Source organism: Sorex araneus, chromosome 3, assembly GCF_027595985.1.
Source record: "Sorex araneus isolate mSorAra2 chromosome 3, mSorAra2.pri, whole genome shotgun sequence".
NCBI classification, from domain to species: Eukaryota; Metazoa; Chordata; class Mammalia; order Eulipotyphla; family Soricidae; genus Sorex; species Sorex araneus.
Window position 1 is genome coordinate 58892401 of NC_073304.1, and position 24123 is coordinate 58916523.

General features: G+C 40.4%; 1 protein-coding gene across 3 annotated transcripts in view; it reads left to right on the forward strand.

Moving 5' to 3' along the window:
- Positions 1 to 5792, forward strand: part of SEC23A (SEC23 homolog A, COPII coat complex component) — a 58447-nt gene extending 52655 nt beyond the window's left edge. For all 3 annotated transcript variants that reach the window (XM_055133304.1, XM_055133306.1, XM_055133303.1), the window contains exon 20: positions 4402 to 5792. In XM_055133304.1, coding sequence (XP_054989279.1) covers positions 4402 to 4491 — 90 coding nt within the window. In that variant the 3' untranslated portion in view covers positions 4492 to 5792. The remainder of the gene's footprint in view (positions 1 to 4401) is intronic.
- Positions 5793 to 24123: the final 18331 nt, after the last annotated feature.

Below are 24123 nucleotides of genomic sequence, written 5' to 3' on the forward strand. Positions count from 1 at the left end.
TTGAACTGGGACCTCCCATGTGCAAAGCATGTACTTTGCCCGTCATCTGTTTCTTCAGTCCGCTGAACTCTTAAATGGCAAAGCACTTCTCTGATGTGGGTACTTTCAACCTACATCAAAAAAGGAAGTAGAGTGGAATGGGAGGTAGTACAGTGATGAGGGTGCAGACACAGCATGCACCTGATTTGGGTTTGATGCCTGGCACTGCACCATCTCTCCAGCATCTCCGGGTTTGGTCCTGGAGGCCTCTGAGCACATCTGGTGTGGCTCAAGCAGCATTACATCCTCAGGGGCTGCTGGCTGAGTAGCACCGAGAGTGGCTCCTGTGCCCCCTGAGCACTGTTTGAAGGGCTCTCCTATAAATAGAACAAAACAAAAATTGAAAACCAGAGAGGAAATTGGTGCTTGTATAAAAGTTAAGTAACTTACTTAAATCATGTTATATAGCTTACTCATGGTATACTACCCAGCTGAGTCTTACCTGAGAATCCAAATTTTTAATTATTAAGGTAAATTGATGATTTTGGTAGGCAGTCATTTCACTTAAAATTACAGCATCTAAGAAATGCATTAGTTTTGGGGCTGGAGAGATAGCACAGCGGGTAGGGCGTTTGCCTTGCACGCGGCAGACCTGGGTTCAAATCCCAGCATCCCATATGGTCCCCTGAGCACGGCCAGGGGTAATTCCTGAGTGTAGAGCCAGGAGTAACCCCTGTGCATCGCCAGGTGTGACCCAAAAAGCAAAAAAAAAAGAAATGCATTAGTTTTTTCTTTGTCAGAGGCCCAAGTACCTGGTGTTGTGTTCTCTGGATGGCCTGAAGAGGGCACCAGCGCTACACTGTTGCCGTGGCTGTGCTGAAGGCACTGCACAGGCTGATTCAAGCTTAGACATTTCTGTCTAATCCTTGGTATATGCTTTAAAGGGAGAAAAGGTACATTGGAGGAATTCAGATCAACCAGTGGCAAATGTTTGATAAAACTGAGTTATTATTAGTATCTGTAAAATTCCTACACACACACATAGCCTAGAGAAATGAATCTCTGAGATTAGGTGGATTGAGATAGAAAATATATAAAATGGGGGTTGGGGTGGGGTGGAGCAAGTCAGGAATAGTTACATAAAGTAAAATTTAGAAGCTACCAGATTAATTTGCCTCATATTTGAGAAGTTTGCTTCTTTGTGTTAAATAAGGATGTAGAACTGTATCACCATCATCCCTTTGCTCATTGATTTGCTCGAGCGGGCACCAGTAACGTCTCCATGTGAAATTTGTTGTTACTGTTTTTGGCATATAGAATACACCACGGGTATCTTGCCCGGCTCTGCCGTGCAGCGAGATACTCTTGGTAACTTACCTGGCTCTCTGAGGGGGCGGAGAAATCGAACCCAGGTCGGCCGAGTGCAAGGCGAATGCCCTACCCACTGTACTATTGCTCCAGCCCAAACTGTTTTCTTTTCTGTCATACCCGGCAGTGCTCAGGGGTTACTCCTGGCTCTGCACTCAGGAATTACTCCTGGCTGTGTTCGGGGGAACCATATGGGATCTGGCTCTGCACTCAGGAATTACTCCTGGTGGTACTTGAGTAACCATATGGGATGCTGGAACTCGAACCCGGGTCAGCCGCATGCAAGGCCAACGCCCTACCTGCTGTGCTATCCCTCCAGCCCCCATGGATGTAGAACATGAAAAAGTATTAGTCATAAAGATTTTTCAAGAGGTAATAATAGAAGCTAAAGTTTGTTGTATGCCTACACTTTGTCTCAGGTATTTTTCTATTTTTTTTACATGATTTAACTATTACATCAATCAGATGAAATAGTTCTAGTTATTCTTAATTTTCAGCTGAAGAAACTAAGACACAGAGCACGTAAGTGATCTCCTCATAGTAACACAGGCAGTAAGTGGCAGAGCCAGGATTTAAGTACAAGCAGAATGATGCCATTAAACCTTGGCATGTATAGTGCAGTTGCTGTTTTCTATCAAAGTTTTCAGTTCTTTCTTTCTTTCTTTTTTTTTTTTTTTGCTTGCTTTTTTTCTTTTTTTGGGTCACACCCGATGATGTACAGGGGTTATTCCTTTCTCATGCACTCAGGAATTACTCCTGGTGGTGCTTGGGGGACTATATGGGATGCTGGGAATTGAACCCAGGTCTGTTGTGTGCAAGGCAAACGCCCACCCGCTGTGCTGTCGCTCTAACCCGAGTTTTCAGTTCTTTAAACAAACATGAAAGTACATAATCAAATGGATTTTCCTTAATTCAAGAGAGGTGACTGTGCCTGTGGTTATGTCGTACAGAACTCCAGTATCTATAAATGCTTTTCTCACATTTGTAACCAATTTGCTAGTTTGAAAATTACATAATTTTCCTGATTTAGACTCTTTATATTTACTGATTATATAAGAAATTGAGTATTAGATGAAGATTTCAAAACCTGGTTATACAGTGTTCTAGAAAACGTTTTTCTTGATGTAATAAAACTTAGCTTTAAGGACTATATTACCAAGGTCATTCTGTCAATACAGTTTTTATTAAAATGTAAGTTAGGTGCATTACATTTGAAATTCATCCACATCCCAGCTTGGGGTGTGTAACCTTTTTTTTTTTTAATTATTGTTGAATTCTTTCTTTTCTCTCCTCTCTTATGCTTCCAAACTAAAAGTATTTTACTTTTTAAAAAAAGGAAGTTAGGAGTACCCCTTATTAATTCTTCTTAATTGCTTAGAACCTACAGAAATCAGTGAAAATGAATTGAAAATTTCTAAGCATCATTTGATAAAAGTGATGGTAGTCGACTACAGTTCACAGGGTTGTCCCACTCCAGCTGTCTGGAGTGTTTTGTGCTAAAGGTGGGGTGACCACAATGTCCTGTTGTGCTGTCCACACTCCCCTGTTCTCCATGGAGTGTACTTTGCTTAAATCTACTTGCTTTCTTTGCTGCTGCTGGAAAAAAAAATAAGCGAGAAGCCCTGACAGACATTTAAAGGCCAGAGGGATGGCTGTGAAGTGAATGAAATAGAGAAAAGATGAGGCTCAAGGCCCGAGATCTTGGTACTGCAGTATCTAGAGCTCAGGAGAGGGGAAAAAGTGAGACTCAGCAGTGAATACATTTTCTTCTTTTACTACTGGCATTTCTGTTCAAATATGTACAGTTGCAATTTTATTTTAGTGAATAGTCAACAGTAATCTTACCTTGGGAGACTTACTCCTTAGTAAGCGATAAAAATACCAATATAGGGACTGGAGTGATAATACAGCTGGTAGGATGTTTGCCTTGCATGTGGCCAACCAGGTTCAATCCCCAGCATTTCACATGGCTCCCTGAGCACCTCTAGGAGTAATTCCTGAGTGCAGAACCAGGAGTAATGCTGGGTATTGTGGCCCAAAAAAGCCAAAAAAAAAAAAAAAAAGAAGAAAACAAAAGCACCAATATATTCAAAGAAAACACTTTACTACTTTAAAAATTATAGGAACAGAGAGAGAGTACAGCAGGTAAAGTGCTTACCTTGCATGTAGGTGTCTCTCAGTTCCATCCCTGGCACTGCGTATCCAAGCCCTGCCCAGGGTGAAGCGTTAGCTCAGAGCTAGAAGTAAGTCCTGAACACAGCCAGGTGTGGCCCACTTCCATTCCCCACACTTCCTTTCTTCCCCCCTAAAAAATTAAGTTGGAGTTCGGTAACTCAAGTGATAGAGTTTTGTTTGAGGCCCTGCGTCTGATCTGATCTCTGACACCTGTGGTCTTAAGGTACAGCCTTAGTGGCCAGCACTTCTGCGTCTCAGCAGCACTCCATCGCCAGGCCACGCGTTAGTAGACCTGGCCACAAGGAAATCCACTGCGTCTGGTCTCTATTGGAAAAAATCCCTACTGAGCTAATTCTAACACCAGCAGTTATAATACAAATTGACTACTTGGGATTAGTGTGGACTGTGCACATTGGGGATAAGGCCCTTAGCCCTGCTGCCTGCTCCAGGTTCTCTCTGCTTGTTTTCAAACAGAAAATACCACTGAGTTTTGGTGTCTAGAATTTTGGGCAGTGCTTCTTAGGATTGAATCATTGGTTCTGTAATTGAACTCAGTCCGACTGCTTGACTTTGGGTTATTATGAAGTCTTAGTTTTTCTGGTTCCTGGCCCCCATCGTGGGTTACTTATCTCAGCCTAAGCTCAGGTGTGATCTCAGGAGATCCTGAAATTTCACCGGTAGAGAATCCCCCTCTGAGGAACTAGAAATATGGCCAGTTGGGTTCCTTGTTACACAATAGGAACATGGGTATTCTGCTGTAAATAAGTTTCCTGTGTTTTAAATATTTGCTTCCACATTACTTACACATTTTAAATCATTGTATTATTCATAGAAAATATCTTTGTATTACTCATAGAAAATATCTTTCTGTTCCTCTAGGAGTCTGGAGCACCTATTCTCACAGATGATGTTAGTTTACAAGTTTTCATGGATCACTTGAAGAAGCTTGCGGTATCAAGTGCTGCTTGAAGTGTTAAACATAATAAGGACACTTAAGACGATAAAATGTTTTGGTTTTCTTTTTTTTTTCTCTTTTCATTTTATCTGTGGAAACCAACAGAGATTGCTCTAGACTCTTGGTGTGGGTTTAGACAAAATATGGGGAAATGTTCACTTTTGTAGATCTAGCTGGGATATAAGAGCAATAAGAACAAATTTCGTTTTTTGCTTGCCACAGTATTATAACTGGTGTTAGAAATTTGAAGTCTATAAAACTTTATTATGTTAAAGAGTAAAAATAGTCTGCCTTGCACTGCAGAGACCCAACTCACTTGTATATTGCAGACAACTCCAAAGTGGCACTGATTATTCTTACTGACTTTTTGAAAACTTGCTTCTTAATTTTGGCCAGAAAGTGAACAAAATCATCATCTGTAATGATAAAGATGAACTTTTTTTTTCTGTTCATTGAGTATTTTTCTGTGATTTTTAGCATTAATGTATACACTTATTCTGTATTTACTTGGGTAAGGCAGATTTATTTTTATGATTATTTGTTTAGGAATTTTTTGAGTTTATGGTGATTTTCATGAAGATAATGTTTTTGGCCATTTGGAAAAATAATTTAGGATGAGGAGTTTTGTAGGGTGCCAGTCCTACAGCTGACAGTAAATGCGAAAGTCTCATAAAGTACCCAACTTAGGTTACTAAATGTGATATTTTATCCCCCAAAGTGAGATAGAAAAGACATCGTTTTGTCAGCATACATTTTAGAAAGTTTTTGCAGTAAAATGACTGTTGTGACTACTAAAACAAATTTGGTTTTCACTACATGATTTTGTTGTTTCCCCTTGTTTTTCTGAGGTAAACTTTACTTAATATTCTTCAGTATTTTAACTCTGTTTTGGGAGTTTACACATTAATTTTTGTTCCTGCCTCTATTTTGTGAAATTATTAAGTTCTTATTAAAACAGTATTATATAATAAGTTTTTGAATTATATCATGTGGTGATGTTCATTTTTTCTTTTTGATTTATTAATATCGACTTTTACTCTTTAAAGTTTACTTGTAGCAGATGTTTACATTGCTAAAGCCAGATATGTTTGACAATGAAATTTACATCATGTACTGCAAATAAAAGGTGGTGCTATGATATATGCTTATTGAAGGGAAAGTTTTGATGGTTGCACTTGCATGAACACAATCTTATGATGGCAGAATAGAAACAAAAAAGTTTATATGTTATATTCAGTTAGATTAGTTAAATTTCTCTTTTATTTGAATGGAACTGCTTGGTCTAAATACCAATAAAACATACTTTTTCTGTTTCCTTGCCTGCTTATCTTGCCTGCTTATCTAGTAAGGTCTGAGAACCCTATTGTAAAATGAAATATTTAAAGTCTGCTATTATTGCATTATTTGTACCCAAAAAATGTTGTACTTTAGGCCTGGGGTGAGAATACATCAGGTAGGGTGTTTGCTTTGTACACAGCCAACTGGGTTCCAACCCCAGCACCTTAATATGGTCCTCTAAGCTGACAAGGAGTGATCTCTGAGTACAGAACTAGCAGTATGCCCTGAGTACAGCTGGGTGTGCCCAATCCCCCACCCTTCCCCCAGCAAAAAAATAAAAATAAAACTTCCAATCTTCCCAATGTTTAATCACTCTCCCACCCCTCCAGAGTTTTCTGTTTGAATAGGAAATTGTGATTTTGAGTTAGAAAGCTTTAAATCGATAAAAGACCCGGGATCAAAGATACATGTTCAGATGGCCCGGTTCCTTGAGTTACATCCCTTATGCATTTTAGATAGTTTTTGTGGGATAATGACTGTTGTAACTGCTAAACCAAATGTGGTTTTTTATCTGAATGTTTTATTTCTTCTCTGGAGTGATAGTTGGTACTTAATAGTAAACTCTATTCTGCTTCTGAGTCAATTACAGCAGAAGGTATCTCTGTACTTAACAGATAAGGGTCAACAAATATTTCAGTATACCCTTAAAACTGCCATTTGTTAGAAATAACCTGAATAATTATGAGCTTTCTATATAAGACCATTGAAGGAAGAAATATTTAACCCTCTTAATTGACTTGAAGTAGATAAAGTAGACTTGGCTAGGGGCTAGAGAAATAGTACGGCACTTGCCTTGTACCTAACCAACTTGGGTTTGTTCCCTGGAGCCACATATGATCTCCTTAATACAGAGCCAGGAGTAAGTCCTGAGCATGGCTGGGAGTAGCCAGAAACAAAAATTATTATGGACTAAAGTAGAGTGGTGAGAAGATTTAGAATGTCTCAGAACTCATTCATATATATGTATACATATATGTTGATGGATTCATCCATATTTGTATGAATTATGTATATGATTCATACATATATTAATTCACACATTTCTATCTATATATCTGTATCTACCACACCTAGTAGTACTCAGTGGCTTTTCAGTGGCACTGGAGGTCCATTCAGGACACTGGAATTTGAACTTGTGACCATAGGCTCTCAAAGCAGTGGTCTAAGCTTTGCACTATTGAAAGCTATGAATTATTTACACTTTTTTAAAAGACCATGCTAGTAAATTGAGAAGGATTCCAAAATAATCCTGGGAGACATTTAAATTTGTCTCACACAACCTAAGATATGAGAACCGTTTCTCTACAGAGCTTCCTGGTGCTCTCTCAAACACTGTTGTAAAAAGCAGTTTGCCAAGGGGCCAAGCTGTAATACAAGTTGTGAGATGCTTGCCTTGCATGCAGCTGACCTACGTTCAGTCTCCGGCTCCCCGTTTACTCCCCCTGAGCCGTGCCAAGAGCGATACCTGAGCTCAGAGCCAGGAGTAAGACCTGAGTATCACCACATATGACCTAAAAAATGAGAAAAAAATAGGGGGGGGGGAACATTTGCTGATTTATGGTAGTGAAGGTGCAGTTACTGTGTACACCGAAACCATAGAGTTAACACTCCATATTACCTAAGCTACACTTTAAAAAATGATAACAGCAGTAAGTTTGCCAATTTAGAAAAATGCTTCTGGGTGCACACACTCACTTCCCAACAGAGTTGTTTCACACACCTACTTTACAGCAGAGTTATGCATCCCTTATCTGCTATACCCAGAGTATTTGGATAGAGAAAAATGAATTTCAGAGCCTGGTGCTGTTTCCTATGGGAAGGGTGGCCAGCTCTGCTGCAAAAATTGGTGTTTTCTGTTCTATGTCAAGATCTTGTTCAGCTGCCTTGATAGACGCCTCCAAAGAATGAGCCAGTGTATGACTTGAACCTATCATGGGGATCATGTTGTTTTGACAAAATAGAAAAAAAAATTCATAAGAACATTTTTTTCTGGAGGCTAGAAATTTTTTAAGAAAACCTGCAGATTATTTAAGAGTAGCATTATTCAAAATTAAGATGTAATTTTGAAGTTGGTAAATATACTTATGAAAGTACCTCCAGTAAGGAACTCTCCAAAAATTAGGAATAGAACTCCCATATGACACAGCATACAACTTCTTGGCATCTTTCCCCAAACACAAAAATAGTACAAAAGAATCCATGCACATCTGTGTTTGTCATTGCACTTAGTATGATAGCTAGGGTATGGAAGCAATTCAAAAGCCCAGCTACAGGTGAATGAATCAAGAAGTTGTGGTATATATACACAATAAAATATGCAGCTCTAAGAAAGAATCATGCAATTTGCAGCAAAATGGATGAAACAATATCATACTGAGTGATAGGACTTAATGACCGAATGATCTTTCTCATATGTAGGGCTTAAACACAGCAGGGTAGCAACAAAGGGCCAAAGGAAATGATGGGGAACTGACCCCCACAACTGAGTTGATGTGTGTTGGTGGAGGGAGTGCTGAAAGGGAGGAGCATTGGGGGAGAGAGGCGGGTACACTGGTGAAGTGTGATTGTTGTGATATGCACGAGAAACCATTATTAATAGTATTGTAAATCACAATCAAGTACAAAAACCAAAAATTTAAGTATGTCCAGTAAGAAAGAGGTGCAGTTAGATTTATTTAGTGATTTGAGCAGTGTCTCATAATAGATTGTACATTGGAATGACCTGGACATACTTAAAAGCTTTTTTTTTTTCTTTTTGGGTCACACCCGGCATTGCACAGGGGTTACTCCGGGCTCATGCACTCAGGAATTATTCCTGGCGGTGCTCAGGGGACCATATGGGATGTTGGGAATCGAACCCAGGTGGGCCACATGCAAAGCACACGCCCTACCCGCTGTGCTATTGCTCCAGCCCCAAGTGTTTTTTTTTAATATAATATTTTATTTGGAAGTTTTGAGTAGGGTGGGAGGGAGAGAAGGGGAAGAGAGAGAGAGGGAGAGAGAGAGAGAGAGGGAGAGAGAGAGAGAGAGAGAGACAGACAGACAGAGAGAGAGAGAGAGAGAGTGAATGAATAACTGCACTCAGGAGAGAACGTAGGCTTCTCCAGAATGGAGAGGAAGCCCCAGTACACACCTCAACATTAGATAATGAAAGTGCACATCTCAAGAGGGGAGATGCCAGTGACACGTGCTCAGGAAACCTGGGAATCACCCTCAGAGATTTTTTTTTTTAATTTTCAATGTTACTATCATGGGTATGGTCTCCTTCATCTATGAGATCAGGAATTAATTAGACATTAGGATAATTTTAAAAGCTTGCTAGGTGATTTGGACAAGAAGGATTGTTTGACAAAATCTGAATGCAGATAGTTCCTGTTTTCAACAAGATTTTAACATAACAATCTGCTAAAATTTAAACATTAATTTCTTAAAATATTTGAGATGCTGACAGGTCAAGTAACCTGTGTGCTTCAAACATTTGTGTAATAGTAAAGTTCACTGGAAACACATCACAGAGTAGTGCTTCTCAAAGTTCAGTAAGCATAGGATATGGGGTGGAGTGATAGTACTGGGGAAGGGCATTTGCCTTGCATGTGGTGGACCTGGATTTGGTCCCCAGGATCTCATATGGTCACCCGAGCACTGCCAGGAGTGATTCCTGAGTGCAGAGTCAGGAGTAACCTCTGAGCATCGCTGTACGTGACCCACGATCCCTCTCCCCCACAAAAATAAGCCTCAGATAAAGGATCAAACAAATTTGGTCCTTTAGATTTGAAATTGAGTCTGAGTTGTTTTTGCAGTTTTTAAAGGTTCTCAGGTGCTGCTACTGAACAGCACATTTTTTGTTGTTGTTGTTTTTTTTTTCTTTTTGGGTCACACCCAGCAATGCACAGGGGTTACTCCTGGCTCTGCACTCAGGAATCACCCCTGGCGGTGCTCAGGGGACCATATGGGATGCTGGGAATCGAACCCGGGTCGGCCGTGTGCAAGACAAATGCCCTACCTGCTGTGCTATTGCTCCAGCCCCTGAACAGCACATTTTTTAATTTAAAAAATTTTTGAGCCACACTTTGCGGTTCTCAGGGCTTACTCAGGGATCACTTCTGGCAGGGTTTGGAGGACAACATGGGGTACTGGGAATCGTACCTGAGTTGGCTTCATGTAAGGTAAGTGCCTTATCTGCTGTACTATCATTCCAGCCTCAGAACCTCATTTTTTTTTCACAGCACACCTAGAAACTTTTATAATAGCAAGGCCAATAAAAAAGAGCTATGTTTCCAACATCATACAGACTTCCACAGAAAGGAATCCAATGGTTAGTTGGAAATTCTGTAATCAGAAGATTCAGATTCGGAACCCATAGGCATGGACTTGCCAGCTGAACCGAGAGTTAGATGAGGTTGCTCGCTTAATTATTTACCAAGTGTCAGGAAGGGAGGGAGGAAGGGATCCTAGAGTTGACAGTCTTTTGTTCAGTATGGATTATTCCATTACCTATGAAATCTTCCTGAAATTCTACCTTTTTTCCCCTTTTCAGTTTTTCCCACCACACCAGGTGGTTCTCAGGACTTATTTCCAGCTCTGTGCTCAAAGATCACACTGGGCGGGGCTTGGGGGACTGACTATTTGTGATGCCAAGATTGAACCAGGTTTGGAAATGTGCAAGGCACGTACCTTAACCCATATATAATTTCTCCGACCTCTAGGTTCTGTGTTTTAATTAGTGTGCTGAGAAAATAAGACCCCGAGTGATAAAATATGCGATGGCTTAACTAATGTTTGTTTCCAGTGATTTGTTTTTTAATGCCAGGGATTGAACCCGACCCTCACACACACAGGGCAGGAGCTCTAGCCTTGGGCTACATCCCCTACCTGTGTTCAGTGATTTTGAAGGAAGTTGTTTCTCATATTTTAGAAGTGTACAATCGATTTCTAAGGCGTGTTATAAAATATTCTTTTTTTTTTTTTTTTTTTTTTTTTTTTGCTTTTTGGGTCACACCTGGCGATGCACAGGGGTTACTCCTGGCTCTGCACTCAGGAATTACCCCTGGCCGTGCTCAGGGGACCATATGGGATGCTGGGATTTGAACCCGGGTCGGCCGCGTGCAAGGCAAACGCCCTACCCGCTGTGCTATCTCTCCAGCCCCAAAATATTCTTAAGTAGCCATATTTGTTATGTTAAATATTATGCGTTAAGGAAACATGGATCATGGAGGTAGAAAAACAAATCTGACCATTTGAGTAAATGTCTGTTTTGCCTATGTGTTGTATGGCATTCTGCTCATTTGGACCTTTTCAATTATGTTTACTTATTGAGTGTCATACACACTTCTGACATGGTTCATTGTAAATGACTCTAATGATTAGTTTCCATTTGGAGTCTAAAGTCCAGCACGGTTTCAGGGAGCTAATGTTTAATTATTGCAGGTTCTCTGGCAAGAACATTCTTGGTGCCTGGTGCCCACTGTGCTTACTCAGCCTAGACGGGCGACAGCTACATCTGCTTCTCCATCTGTACCTTTCACGTTCAGGCGATATCAATAGCTGATGGGAACACTTAAAATTTGCGTGTATCTAATGAAGGAAAGTAAATGGATTAGAAAAAACCCTCTAACTTTTGGCAAGACCTACACAATTCTATGGAGTGATTGTAGAGATTTCTTTTTTTTTTTTTTTTGCTTTTGCTTTTGGGGTCACACCCAGCAATGCACAGGGGTTACTCCTGGCTCTGCACTCAGGAATTACTGCTGGCAGTGCTCAGGGGACCATATGGGATGCTGGGAATCGAACCCAGGTCAGGCTGTGTGCAAGGCAAATGCCCTACCCGCTGTGCTATCGCTCCAGCCCCTAGATATTTCTTTTGAGTTCTATGGGGTTCTTAAAAACTCTAGGAATGATATAGGGATTTATTTTTTAATTTTTAAAATAATTTTGTTTTATTAAATTTTTAAATTTTTTTAATTGCTTTTAGGGTCACACCCCGTGGTGCACAGGGGTCACTCCTGGCTCTACACTCAGGAATTACCCCTGGTGGTGCTCAGGGGACCATATGGGATGCTGGGAATTGAACCTGGGTCGGCCACATGCAAGGCAAATGCCCTACCTGCTGCGCTATCACTCCAGCTCTCTAATTTTTAAAAATGTTTTATTTTCCCCTTACACCTTATATAAACACTTGGTTTACAAACTTGCTCGTGATGATTTGTTACAGACATTCAATCCCACCAGTGTTGCACCTTCCCACCACCATTATCTCCAATTTTCCTGATCACCCCCTAAGCATGCCTCCATAGCAGGCCCTCGATAGTTTATTTTATATTTCTTATTAAAATTTGCTAAAAGATTTATCAAAGAAATGTTTCCTTAATGTTCCTCATGAACATTGTTGTATCTCACCATAGAGCTATTAAGCCCTTACATAACAGATTACTAAGATTTTGTTACGGTTAAGCCTTCTGTGTTGATATTTTGTGAATCGAGATTGTATGCCTTCTACATTACATCCCATCCAATCTGGTGTGCTACTCTTGGTTTATCAGTGTCGTAAATTTTGAGGTGTTACTCCAGGAAGTCCAGAATTTTTAATGAGGTGATACAGTTGGCTCTCTCTCTCGGAGAGTGCAGGAAGCTACCGGGAGTATCCCCCCCACATGGCAGAGCCTGGCAAGCTACCCGTGGCGTATTCGATATGCCAACAAGTCTCACAATGGAGACATTACTGGTGCCCGCTCAAACAAATCGATGAACTATGGGACAACAGTGCTACAGTACTACAGATACAGTTGGAGTTAGATTTTTAACTGGGTGGTATTTGGGGGTGTATGTGTGACTACCAGGGTTTCTGGAAGTACAGGGAGATGGGGAGAAGTAGCCCATCCCCAGGCCATTCATTAAAGCCTAGAGATTTCAGTCACAAAACCCGCATGCCTCAGTTTTTCAACAGATTAATTTCTGAGCAGTGGAGTCTGACTGGGAGCATGGCGGCAATTATAGAGTGTGGAGGTTTTTAGCTGCTGGGTCTCTGGGTAGGTGCTGGACTCACATGGCACTCCTCTCCTGGGTACCCAGGATGACTTAGCCTTACAAAGGGTCCGAAAGAATCTCTTCATCTCGTTGATTTCTCTTGAGATTTTTTTTTATGATACTCTGGATCATGGCCTGTCAAAGAGCTTATGTGGCACCGGAGGTGGTTTGTGGGTGTGACTAATATAGGGAGTTCTTAAAGCAAATAGATAATAAATGATGATTGTCAAGTAGGTCTATGTTTAAACAGGTTCAGAGTTTATTAAGAAGAGTACCATCCCAAGTATATTATGCTATTATGCTTCATTATGATGGTTCTCTGCTCTGTGTCCCCTGTGGCTCTGTCCCTGTCATAGATAAGATTCGCTTAAAAATAAAATCTGAAGTTTTATCTGCAGGGATGGCTACAAGCACCTGCCTTGCCAGCATGAACCCTGGGTTCAGTCCCCAGTGTTGCTGTTCATGTGTGTCGAGCATCTTGGCAGAGCATCCTGCTGTTTGGAGCACCTGATGGAGCAAACTGATCTTGGAGCACCTGTCTGGTTTATGTAAGCAGCACAGCTGAAGGAAGGCAGCCCTGGTGAGTGCAAAAGCTGCAGTCTCCATGGTGAGCAACTCTGGCAAGCACAGCTGCTGAGCTTTGGATCACCAAGTGTGTGGCTCCAGTTCCTCGAAACAGCAGTAACAAATGAAGGAAAAGGTAGAAACACAGTGTTCATTTCCTTGACAAAGGAAGCCATACCAGTGCTCAACACACTATACCAGACATGTCCATCATTAGGCCCACTTATGATGTGAATAAATGTAACTGCATGTTCTCTGCTTGCTTCTGCAGAGCTAATCAGCCAGCTCTTCCTTTGGCAAGGGGATGGGATCAAATTTCCTAGCAGCATCTAGCTCATGGACTGGTTGCTGTAATTAATGACTGTGAAAAAGTTTCCCCTGTAAAGATAATGGCAATCAACTAGACTAATTATACTTTTCTCTAGAAGTTCAATAGGAAAAATCAGACTGCAGCAGCCATATTCTAACGAAAGGACAAATGATGAAAGAGGAGACTAGGACTGGGAAAGACACAATGTTGGTGGATCATGATCGTGGACTCCTGTGAAGGATTGCTGTCATCTTTGTGTGTGTATATGGGAATGGGGGAGGATGTGACCACAGCCAGCAGCATTGGCTATAGAACCTGGCTCCCAAATTCTGCTGAGCTATCTCCTGGGACTTCATCTTGGCATCTTAGTCCAAGCCATGTACTTCTCCACAAGAAGAGTATAACGTGATATACAAACAAAATTTCACTGTCACTCTCATTCTTTTTTTGATTTTGGGCTATACCTGGCAGTGCTCAGGGCCTATTTCTGGCAGGGCTCGGAGCACCATATGTGGTGCCAGGATTAAATCCAGGTTGTCTTTGTGCAAGGCAAGTACCTTCCCCACCATACAATCTCTATCAGTAGGGATACAAGTATCCATTACTTTTGAAGTTTCTTTAACTTTGGTTTGCTGTTACCAATGCTCTATCCCAGTATCTTTCATGCTAAGCCAAAGAAGTCCAGAGTATTTTCCCTATTATAACAAAAGATAAAACTAAAACTATTATTATATTTTATTTTTGCTTTTTGGGTCACACCTGGCGATGCACAGGGGTTACTCCTGGCTCTGCACTCAGGAATCACCCTTGGCAGTGCTCAGGGGGCCGTATGGGATGCTGGGAATTGAACCCGGGTTGGCTGCGTGCAAAGCAAATGCCCTACGCGCTGTGCTCTCGCTCCAGCCCTCAAAACTATTATTTTAGAGCTATTATTTAGCATTTATATCGCAGCAGTTGGTTGCCCCGAAATGGCAATCTCAAGATCTTTCCCCTAATAACTCCTTTACATGGGAACCAATTCATCATGTGGATTCTGCTATTACAACGTGCATTATTTCAGCTTGTTTTATTTGGGGCATCATAGCTACTCACACCTTGGTGCTTAGAGGTTTTCCTGTGGTGCTTGAGAAGGAGATCCCAAGATGCTGGGAACCTACCCCGGTCTTCTGCATGCAAAGCATGGGCACCGGCCCCTTGATCCCTCTTCCCATCCCTAGGTTTAATGAGAATAATAGAGTTTTAGACAGCAGAAACCTATAGTTTTTTAATCAGTCTGTTTCAGGAATAGCTCTGTACTTTGACATAATCTTTTCCCAGTAGCTGGATTTTCTCCTGGGTCCCACCCACACAACTCTTTTTTTCTGTAGTGAATTTTTTTCTTTCTTTTTTTTTTCATTGTATCACCATGAGATACAGTTACAAAGCTTTCATGATTAAATTTCATTTATGCAAGGATCAAACACCCATCCTTTCACCAGTATACATTTTTCACCACCAATGTCCCCATCATTCCTCCCCCTATCCCCACTGGACCCCACCCCCTGCCTCTATGGCAGAGAGTTTCCTTCTTACTTTCTGTCTACTTTGGGGCATTATGGTTTGTAATACAGATACTGAGAGGCCGTCATGTTTGGTCCTTACTACTTTCAGCACACATCTCCCATCCCAAGTGATCCCTCCAACCATCGTTAGTGGTCCCTTCTCTATCCCAGCTGCTTCTTCCCCAGCACATGAGGCAGGCTTCCAACAGTGGAGCAATTTTCCTGGCCCTTATCTCTACTGTATATTATGCCCCTCCCCCTCCCCAACACACACACATACACACACACACACAAATCTTGTTCCATATCATTTTCTCTGTGACACACAGTTCTTATGCTAGGGCAGAGATGGTGACTTATGTAGCTCACAGGCAGTATAAGGCCTAGGACATTTTGTGGTACATGACTGGAGAGACAAGTATGCTTCTGGTCAGTCAGCCCATAGTGTATGAAGAGCAAATGGTGTTAAAAATATCCAAAGGGCCTTGGTCCATAAAGAGTTCCCTAGTCCTATAGTCCCTATAGGACCTTTGTTCCAAACCACAGGAATTGCTTATCAAATAAATTGCTCAAAGTAAACCTCATGAATCAAATTTTTTTGTTTGTTTATATTTTGGCCATATCTGGCAGTACTCAGGACTTACTCCTGGATCTGTGCTCAGTGATACTCCTGGTATTACTCAAGGGACCTTATGCAGTGCTGGGATAGAACAGGGGGGTTATTGGGGCTGGAGCAATAGTACAGCGGGTAGGGCGTTTGCCTTGCACACGGTTGACCTGGGTTCTATTTCCAACATCCCATATGGTCCCCTGAGCACTGCCAAGAGTAATTCCTGAGCGCAGAACCAGGAGGAGTAACCCTTATTCATTGCTAGGTGTGACCCAAAAAGCAAAAAAAAAAAAAAAAAAAAAAAGAACGGCAGGGTTGTTATATGCAAGGCAAACACCCTACCTGCTGTACTATCACTCTGGCCCCTATGAATCAAATTTTCATCAACCCTTTCTAGGAAAAGACATGCTCACCTCCAATGTACTGGACAAGGTCATCCATCTTCTATTTCCTGTTTATAGAAAGGATGGCGTGTCACAGAATTTTCTGCAGAATGACATGCAACTATCCTCTGTCCCTTGGGTTTGCTCCAGGTGGTGGGGATTCTTTGTGGGTTGGTTTGTAGCCAGGGGAAAAGCAACTTGTCAATAAGAGTCACTTCTTTGTCCTTTGCGTAATTTGTGCAACATCAGTATTTCTTGGCAGTTGTAGATAAAGAAAAAATCACAGAAGTGTCTCTTTCAATCACTTTCTATGTAATGATGTCTAGGCTATGTAAGTGCTGATAGAATAGAGATAAGAATGAGTTAGAGCAGTGCCTTACGCTAAAAATATCAGCTGCTGCTAATTCTCCAAAGTTAGAAATAAACCTAAATTCCCCATCAGATTTATGTAGGGAGAGAGGCATAAAGCATTTGATAATTTATCCTCTCTGGAAACCACACTCTAATTTTCTCTCAATAATCAGTGAAAGATTTTGTGTTAGGTGACTCATATACTAGAATATATTTGTCCTATATCTGAGACCTGTGATTTAATAAAATAATGTTACAATTTTATTTATAATCATCTTTTTGCCATCGATTTTATAATAATAAGTGTAGAATTATTATTATAATATAATTATTAGAAAATTAATGACAAAAAGACTTGATTATAAATAAAAACAATAATAATTAAGTAATAATAATAAGTATTATTATTGTTTTTGGCATATCCAATACGCACAGTAGCTTTCCAGGCTCTGCCATGCGGGCTCCATACTCTCGGTAGCTTGCCGGGCTCTCTGAGGGGGGCAGAGGAATCGAACAAGGGTCGGCCGCATGAAAGGCAAACGCCCAACTGCTGTGCTATTGCTCTAGCCCAAAAACAATAACAATAAGTCTCTCAGTGAGAGATGTTACTGGTGCCTGCTCAAGCAAATCAATGAGCAACGGGGTGACAGTGACAGATTATTATTGTTTGGTTTTTGGGACACACTCAGTGATGCTCAGAGCTTACTCCTGGCTCCGAACTCAGGTATTACTCCTGGCGGGCTTGGGGGACCATTTGGGGATGCCAGGGATTGATCCCAGCTTGGGCATATGCAAGGAAAGCACTTCACACATTGTACTATTGCTCTAGCCCTACCATTAAATTTTAGAAAGATTAAAAAACTATAAAGAAACAAGTTTTTATGTTTTTTTTTAAATTCTGTTGTGTCATTGGGTTTTTCTATATTATTCGTACTTCTCCCCACTGTTCTTCACTCCCAGGACCCTTATTATTCTTACTTTCTACTTACAGAATGCTGAACCAGCTTCTGTAAGTAGTGAACATTCTATTCTACAGTTTTTTGCATTATGAAGATTTCAGTGAATGAGGGAGAGAATGATAAAAGAAAGTAAAGAATGACATAATAAGAAATAAAAAGGCAAGCATTTTATTGAAACAGGTTAGAGAAGAAATACAGGAAGGATAAATGTATCGAGTGTACCTTAAAGGCACTGACACTTTTTACCCTCAGGAGGGCAGTAGTTAATACATAACCTATAACTCATGCATTATCTTTCTCTTAAACCATAAATTCAGAATTTCTCTAATTTCGTGTGTGATTCTTCCTATCAAAACCCATGCTTTAGTGCTTAGTTTTCGAAGTTTAACACCTACCTTTACTGGAAGTCATTGAGCTCCCTCTTCCCCCCCCAAAAAAAATTATGGAAAGGAGACAAAACTGTAAAATATGACTACCCCAATGCACTGCACTGCACTGCAGCACTGCACCTCCACATCATGTCAAAAAAGACTTGCAAAATATGGCTTCTGTGAAGAAAATTATAGATACACGACACTTTTAATTTTCTCTGTAAATCAATTCTTTTAAAATAAGTACTTGTGGGAGCCAGGAAGATAGTATAGCAGGTAGGGTGCTTGCTTTGCACCTGCCTGGCCTGAGTTCAATATTCGTTGGCCTCTTGTTTGTTTCCTTGAGCCCTGACAAGAGTAATTCCTGAGTGAAGATCAAAAATTAACATCTGAGCACTGCTGGATGTATCCCCCAAGCCAAAAATAAAATAATTAAGTGCTGTAGACTCTAATACAGTCAGAGAAATCAGGTTTTGACTTTTGAGTTCAGCTTATCCTAACCTGTCCAATGTGACCACAGTTCTCATCTGTAATTTCTTGTAGATATTTTATAGCTTGGTCTCATTTTCATTTTGGTCTTAACATAAAAGTATGGAGATACTCTTTATTTAGTATACCACAATAATTTTAACCAAAGGAACTTGTGCCTGAAAATTATTAAGTGGAAGGTGCTAATGTCAGTAATTGTCTAACTCATGTTCCATGACTATATATTGTGAATTATCATATTGTTGGACCTCTTATGTGGAGACAGTTTTGGTAAATGTTAGAGTGGTGGTTTCAGCTATATTTTTTTCTTTTTGTGTCACACCTGGTGATGCACAGGGGTTACTCCTGGCTCATGCACTCAGGAATTACTCCTGATGGTGCTCGAGGGACCATACGGGATGCTGGGAATTGAACCCAGGTCAGCTGCATGCAAGGCAAACATGCCCTACCCACTGTGCTATCGCTCCAGCCCTGGTTTCAGCTATTATTAAACATTAAAGTTTAAGATTTAGTGATTTCCAGTCAAGTTATTTCAATAAAATTTAAACATGGATTTTCTTCTCTCTCTTTCTCATGTATACTTTCATGTAGCAAGAAGGGGGGAATTCTTACCTTTTAAGGAAAGAGTACCTGTCAGGATTAACTTTAAGCACAGCAGTGAGAGCCAAAGGAGTGCAGTGCATGACATTTGGGAGCAAAGACTTGGGGACACAGTATGCATTCATGTCCTGCTTTGCTACTTGTGGCATGAATCACTTTGGGCAATTTTCTGAGCTGGCTGAGTAGGTTTTCTCAGCTATAAATGGGGACAGTCATAGAGCAGCCTCACAGGGATGTGTGAAGATGAAATGACAAATCACCATAATGGGCTTTGAACACTGTCTGGCATTCACTGTCCCATATGTGTTGGCTGTCCTCATTGTCTGTGCAGGCTTTACTTCTCTCTGATTCTCCCCAATTAATCCCTCTTCCCCATTATTTTCTGCCTTATTCAGATGAAACAGACATAAGGGTTTTATAGAAGCTTGCATAGTTGGTAAGCAGTAAAGCCTACAGATCAGAACAAAGAGATCAAATTGTACATGGATATATCATGAAGTGCAAACAAATACTGTATTTAATAGTAATGGGTAGTGTGAACTGAGCACCTGCTCTGTTCCAGTACTTTTCTATGTACTATGGAGGCACTGCTCTATGTATAACCTCTGAGAGCCATTACCATACCTCTTTTACCAACAGGAAACTAAGGCACAGAATGGATAAATCTATAACTTGCTCCTGATCACTTAGCTACTCAGTGGTAGACTTGCATTGTAATCACAGAGGTTTGCTCCAGAATCCATGACCCTACCCTCTGTGTCACTGCTCTGGCCACAAATTTTAATCTCGCTTTTAAAGTATTCTCACATCTGGACTTTTGACTCTCTATGAGTACTTCTGTCTTAGTTTTCTGATTAGTTTCAACAGAAATTTGTCTATTTAATGATATTTCAAAGGTCCATCTTTTGGTTTACTTATCAATTTTATTTTATTTTATTTATTTTATTTTATTTTTTTGCTTTTTTTTTTTTTGTTTGTTTTTTTTTTTTTGCTTTTTGGGTCACACCTGGCAACGCACAGGGGTTACTCCTGGTTCTGCACTCAGGAATTACTCCTGGCCGTGCTCAGGGGACCATATGGGGTGCTGGGATTTGAACCCGGGTCGGCCGCGTGCAAGGCAAACGCCCCACCCGCTGTGCTATCGCTCCAGCCCCTATTTTTTTGCTTTTTGAGTCACATACTGCGATGCACAGGGTTTATTCCTGGCTCTGCACTCAGGAATTACTCCTGGTGGTGCTCAGGGGACCATATGGGATGCTGGGGATTGAACCTGGGTTGGCTGCATACAAGGCAAACGCCCTACCTATTGTATTATCACTCCAGCCCCTATTTATCAATTTTAATATTTTCTTTTTTCTTTCTTAATTATTAAATTCTTTTATTAATTCCTGTTTACTGCTTACCTTACTTGCTTTATTGCTTTCTCAGTTGCACTCAGTTCATTTATTTTATTTTTTTGCTTTTTGGGTCACATCCAGCAATGCACAGGGGTTACTCCTGGCTCTGCACTCAGGAATTACTCCTGGCGGTGCTCAGGGGACCATCTGGGATGCTGGGAATCGAACCTGGGTCGACCGTGTGCAAGGGAAACACCCTACCCGCTGTGCTATTGCTCCAGCCCCACAGTTCATTAATTTTGATGCTTTCTTGCTTAATATTTTAAGTGCTTGTGAATAATTCCCTCTGGGTGTCTCTTTGGAGATACCATATTCTTTTCGTTGTAGTATTTTCATTTGGCTGATTTTTAACCTGATCCTAGTGTCAAAGTCCCTGACAACTATTAAAATGTTGAAAATAGCTCCTAGTGTTTATTTTTGTTGCTTTTTAAAAATTAAATCACTGTGAAATATAGTTACAAAGCTTTCATGATTGAGCATCAGTTTACAGTGATTGAACACTCATCCCTCCACCAGTGTACATTTTCCACCACTAATGTCTCCAGTACCCCTCCCGCCATCCCCACCCAACCACCGACCCTGCCTTTATGACAGACAATTTCCTTCTTACTCTCTCTATACTTTTGGGCATTATGGTTTGCAATATAGATATTGAGAGGCCATCATGTTTGGTCCTTAGTCTACTTTCAGCACACATCTTCCATCCCAAATGATCCCTCCAACCATCGATGACTTAGTGGACCCTTCTCTATCCCAGTTGCCTTCTCCCCCAGCTCATGAGGCAGGCTTCCACCTGTGGAGCAGTCCTCCTGGCTTTTGTCTCTACTGCCTAGGGTGTTAATCTCATACTATGCTATTTTATATTCCACAAATGAGTGCAGTCATTCTATGTCTGTCCCTCTCTTTCTGACTCATTCCTCTTAGCATGACACTCTCCATGTGCCTCCATTGATAAGCAAATTTCATAAATTCATCTTTCCTAACAGCTTGCACCAAAGTTTCTTTAACCAGTCATCTGTTCTTGGGCACTTGGGTTGATCTAGATTCTGACTATTGCGAACAGTGTTGCAATGAACATACAGGTGCAGATGTCATTTCTACTGTGCTTTTTTGAATCTCCGGGATATGTTTCCAGAAGTGGTATTGCTGGGTCATATAGAAGCTCAATTTCTAGTTTTTTTTTTTTTTTTGGCTTTTTGGGTCACACCAGGTGATGCACAGGGATTACTCCTGGCTTTGCACTCAGGAATTACTCCTGGCGGTGTTCAGGGGATCATATGGGATGCTGGGAATTAAACCAGGGTTGGCCTCGTGCAAGGCAAACACCCTACCTGCTGTGCTATCGCTCCAGCCCCAATTTCTAGTTTTTTTGAGGAACACCTGTATTGTTTTCTAGAAAGGCTGGTCCAGTCGGCATTCCTACCAACAATGAAAGAGAATCCCTTTCTTCCCATATCTGCACCAGCACTGGTTGTTCTTGTTCTTTTTGATGTGTTCCAGTCTCTGTGGTGTGAGATGATATCTCATTGTTGCTTTGATTTGCATCTCCCTGATGATTAGTTGATATAGAGCATTTTTTCATGTGCCTTTTGGCCATTTGTATTTCCTTTTCGAGGAAGTTTCTGTTCTTTTCTTCTTCCTATTTTTTGATGGGCTTGGAGGTTTTTTTCTTGTAAATTTCTACCAGTGTCTTTTATATCTTGGATATTAACCCCTTATCTGATAGGTATTAGATAAATAATTTTTGTTACTCTTTTATTGTTGCTATGCACTTCAGTGTGCTAAGGGAGTCAGCAGGGACCCTCATACCCAGATTTGCTCTGGGGTCTTGTGAATGGAGCCCAGAACCTGGTACCTAAAACTGTTCGCTCAATCGCTGGCACCACCTCCTGTCCTTCTCCTTGCATTTCTAAGAATCTGTTTCCTGTGTGTTTTTCAATCAGCATATAAAAATTTGTCTGTCTTCTTGGTACTTATTCATTAATATAAAATGGTCTTATTTTTTCTTGGTACTCATTCATTAATATAAAATGGTCTTATTTGCCCTGTCTAGTGCTTTCTTTTTGCTTTAAATTACCCTCAATTTGGTGTGAGTATTTTCACCCTTCTTCTTTTTTGTTTGCCCTTGTCTTTTGAACATATTTCTTTTTTGTTTCTTTAATCCTATTTCTGTCACTTTATGTCAGATGAGGGTCTTAAATGCAGCAGTTGGGACTCCACTGAGTTCTTAGAGTTAGAGTTCAATAGAACTCTTAGAATTCAATACATTTGGTCTTGTCATCCTGTTTCATGTTTGTTTTCCTATTTCTTTGCAATTCCATTATTTTTGAACTATGGATCTCATTTTCTTTGCTTTTATCTACCTTTGGAAATATTTAAATTCTGCTAGTGGCACTTGGTTTTCAAAAGCATTCTTTAAATTACATTTCACTACCACTGACAAGTAAGAACCCTGTCTTTGATGACCATTTCAGAACAGTTTAAACTGACTCCTGACTGTTCTCACTCAGTTTTGTTAATGTTATCAGAGTTTTAAAATCTAGATTATAGTAAAAACATTTAAAGGTATACCAAGAATATTTTAACATTGTTTTACTTTTCTTTTTTTTTGTTTTTTTGTTTTTTGGGTCACACCTGGTGAAACACGGGGTCACTCCTGGCTGTGCACTCAGTAATTACCTCTGGTGGTGCTCAGGGGACCATATGGGATGCTGGGAATCGAACCCAAGTTGGCTGTGTGCAAGGCAAACACCCTACACTCTGTGCTATCTCTCCAGCCCCTGTTTTACTTTTCTTTTTAATTTTTTTTAAATTTAAATTATACAATCTCCCTACAAAATTAAATTTTTTTTCTTGCTTTTTGGGTCACACCTGGCAATGCACAGGAGTTATTCCTGGCTCTGCACTCAGAAATTACTCCTGACAGTGCTCACGGGATTATATGGGATGCTGGGAATCAAACCCGGGTCAGCCGGGTACAAGGCAAATGCTCTACCTGCTATGCTATTGCTCCAGCCCCAATATTGATATAATTTTTCCCTGGTGTTTTCAGAACTCTGAAACAATCCTTTCATGTTATGACAACTTCATTTTAAATGAGTTTCTTGTCTTATTCTCTAAGCCAGTTCACACTGGTATCCAAATAAATATTCTAAATGTTTTTAAATGTTTTTACACGAGTGTGTATGCTTTTTTAAAAAGCAAATTTGACTACTTTAGCAAGTTTGAAGCAAATTGGCTATGTATATAATTCTTGTATCAAAATGTGTTTTCCTTTATATATTTAATAGCCTTTAAAAATTGCTCCTTAGCCTTTAGCATTGCAGAACATAATATTAGAATCCAGAGCATGAGAAAAAAAATCGGGGGATTAGTCCCATACAGCGATTTAGAAGGCTTACTTAGAGTCCCACTGAGAGAGGTTTAAGATTTCTATCTTACCTGCCAGTTAACCTATTCCTATGGCCTTGGGAAAATTAGAACTTGTTTTTCACTAGAATAAGAAGGAAGTTGTGATGATAGTTAATCTCAGAGGATTACTATAAAGATGCAGTGAGTTAATTTATACATATTGCTTGACTGGGTATCTGTTATATTACTTGATATTTATTTATTCGATTTTCCCTTCAATTTCATTTTAGACTTTTTGGTTGGTGACAGCAGAGCCTGGCAAGCTCCCCATGGCATATTCAATATGCCAAAAACAGTGA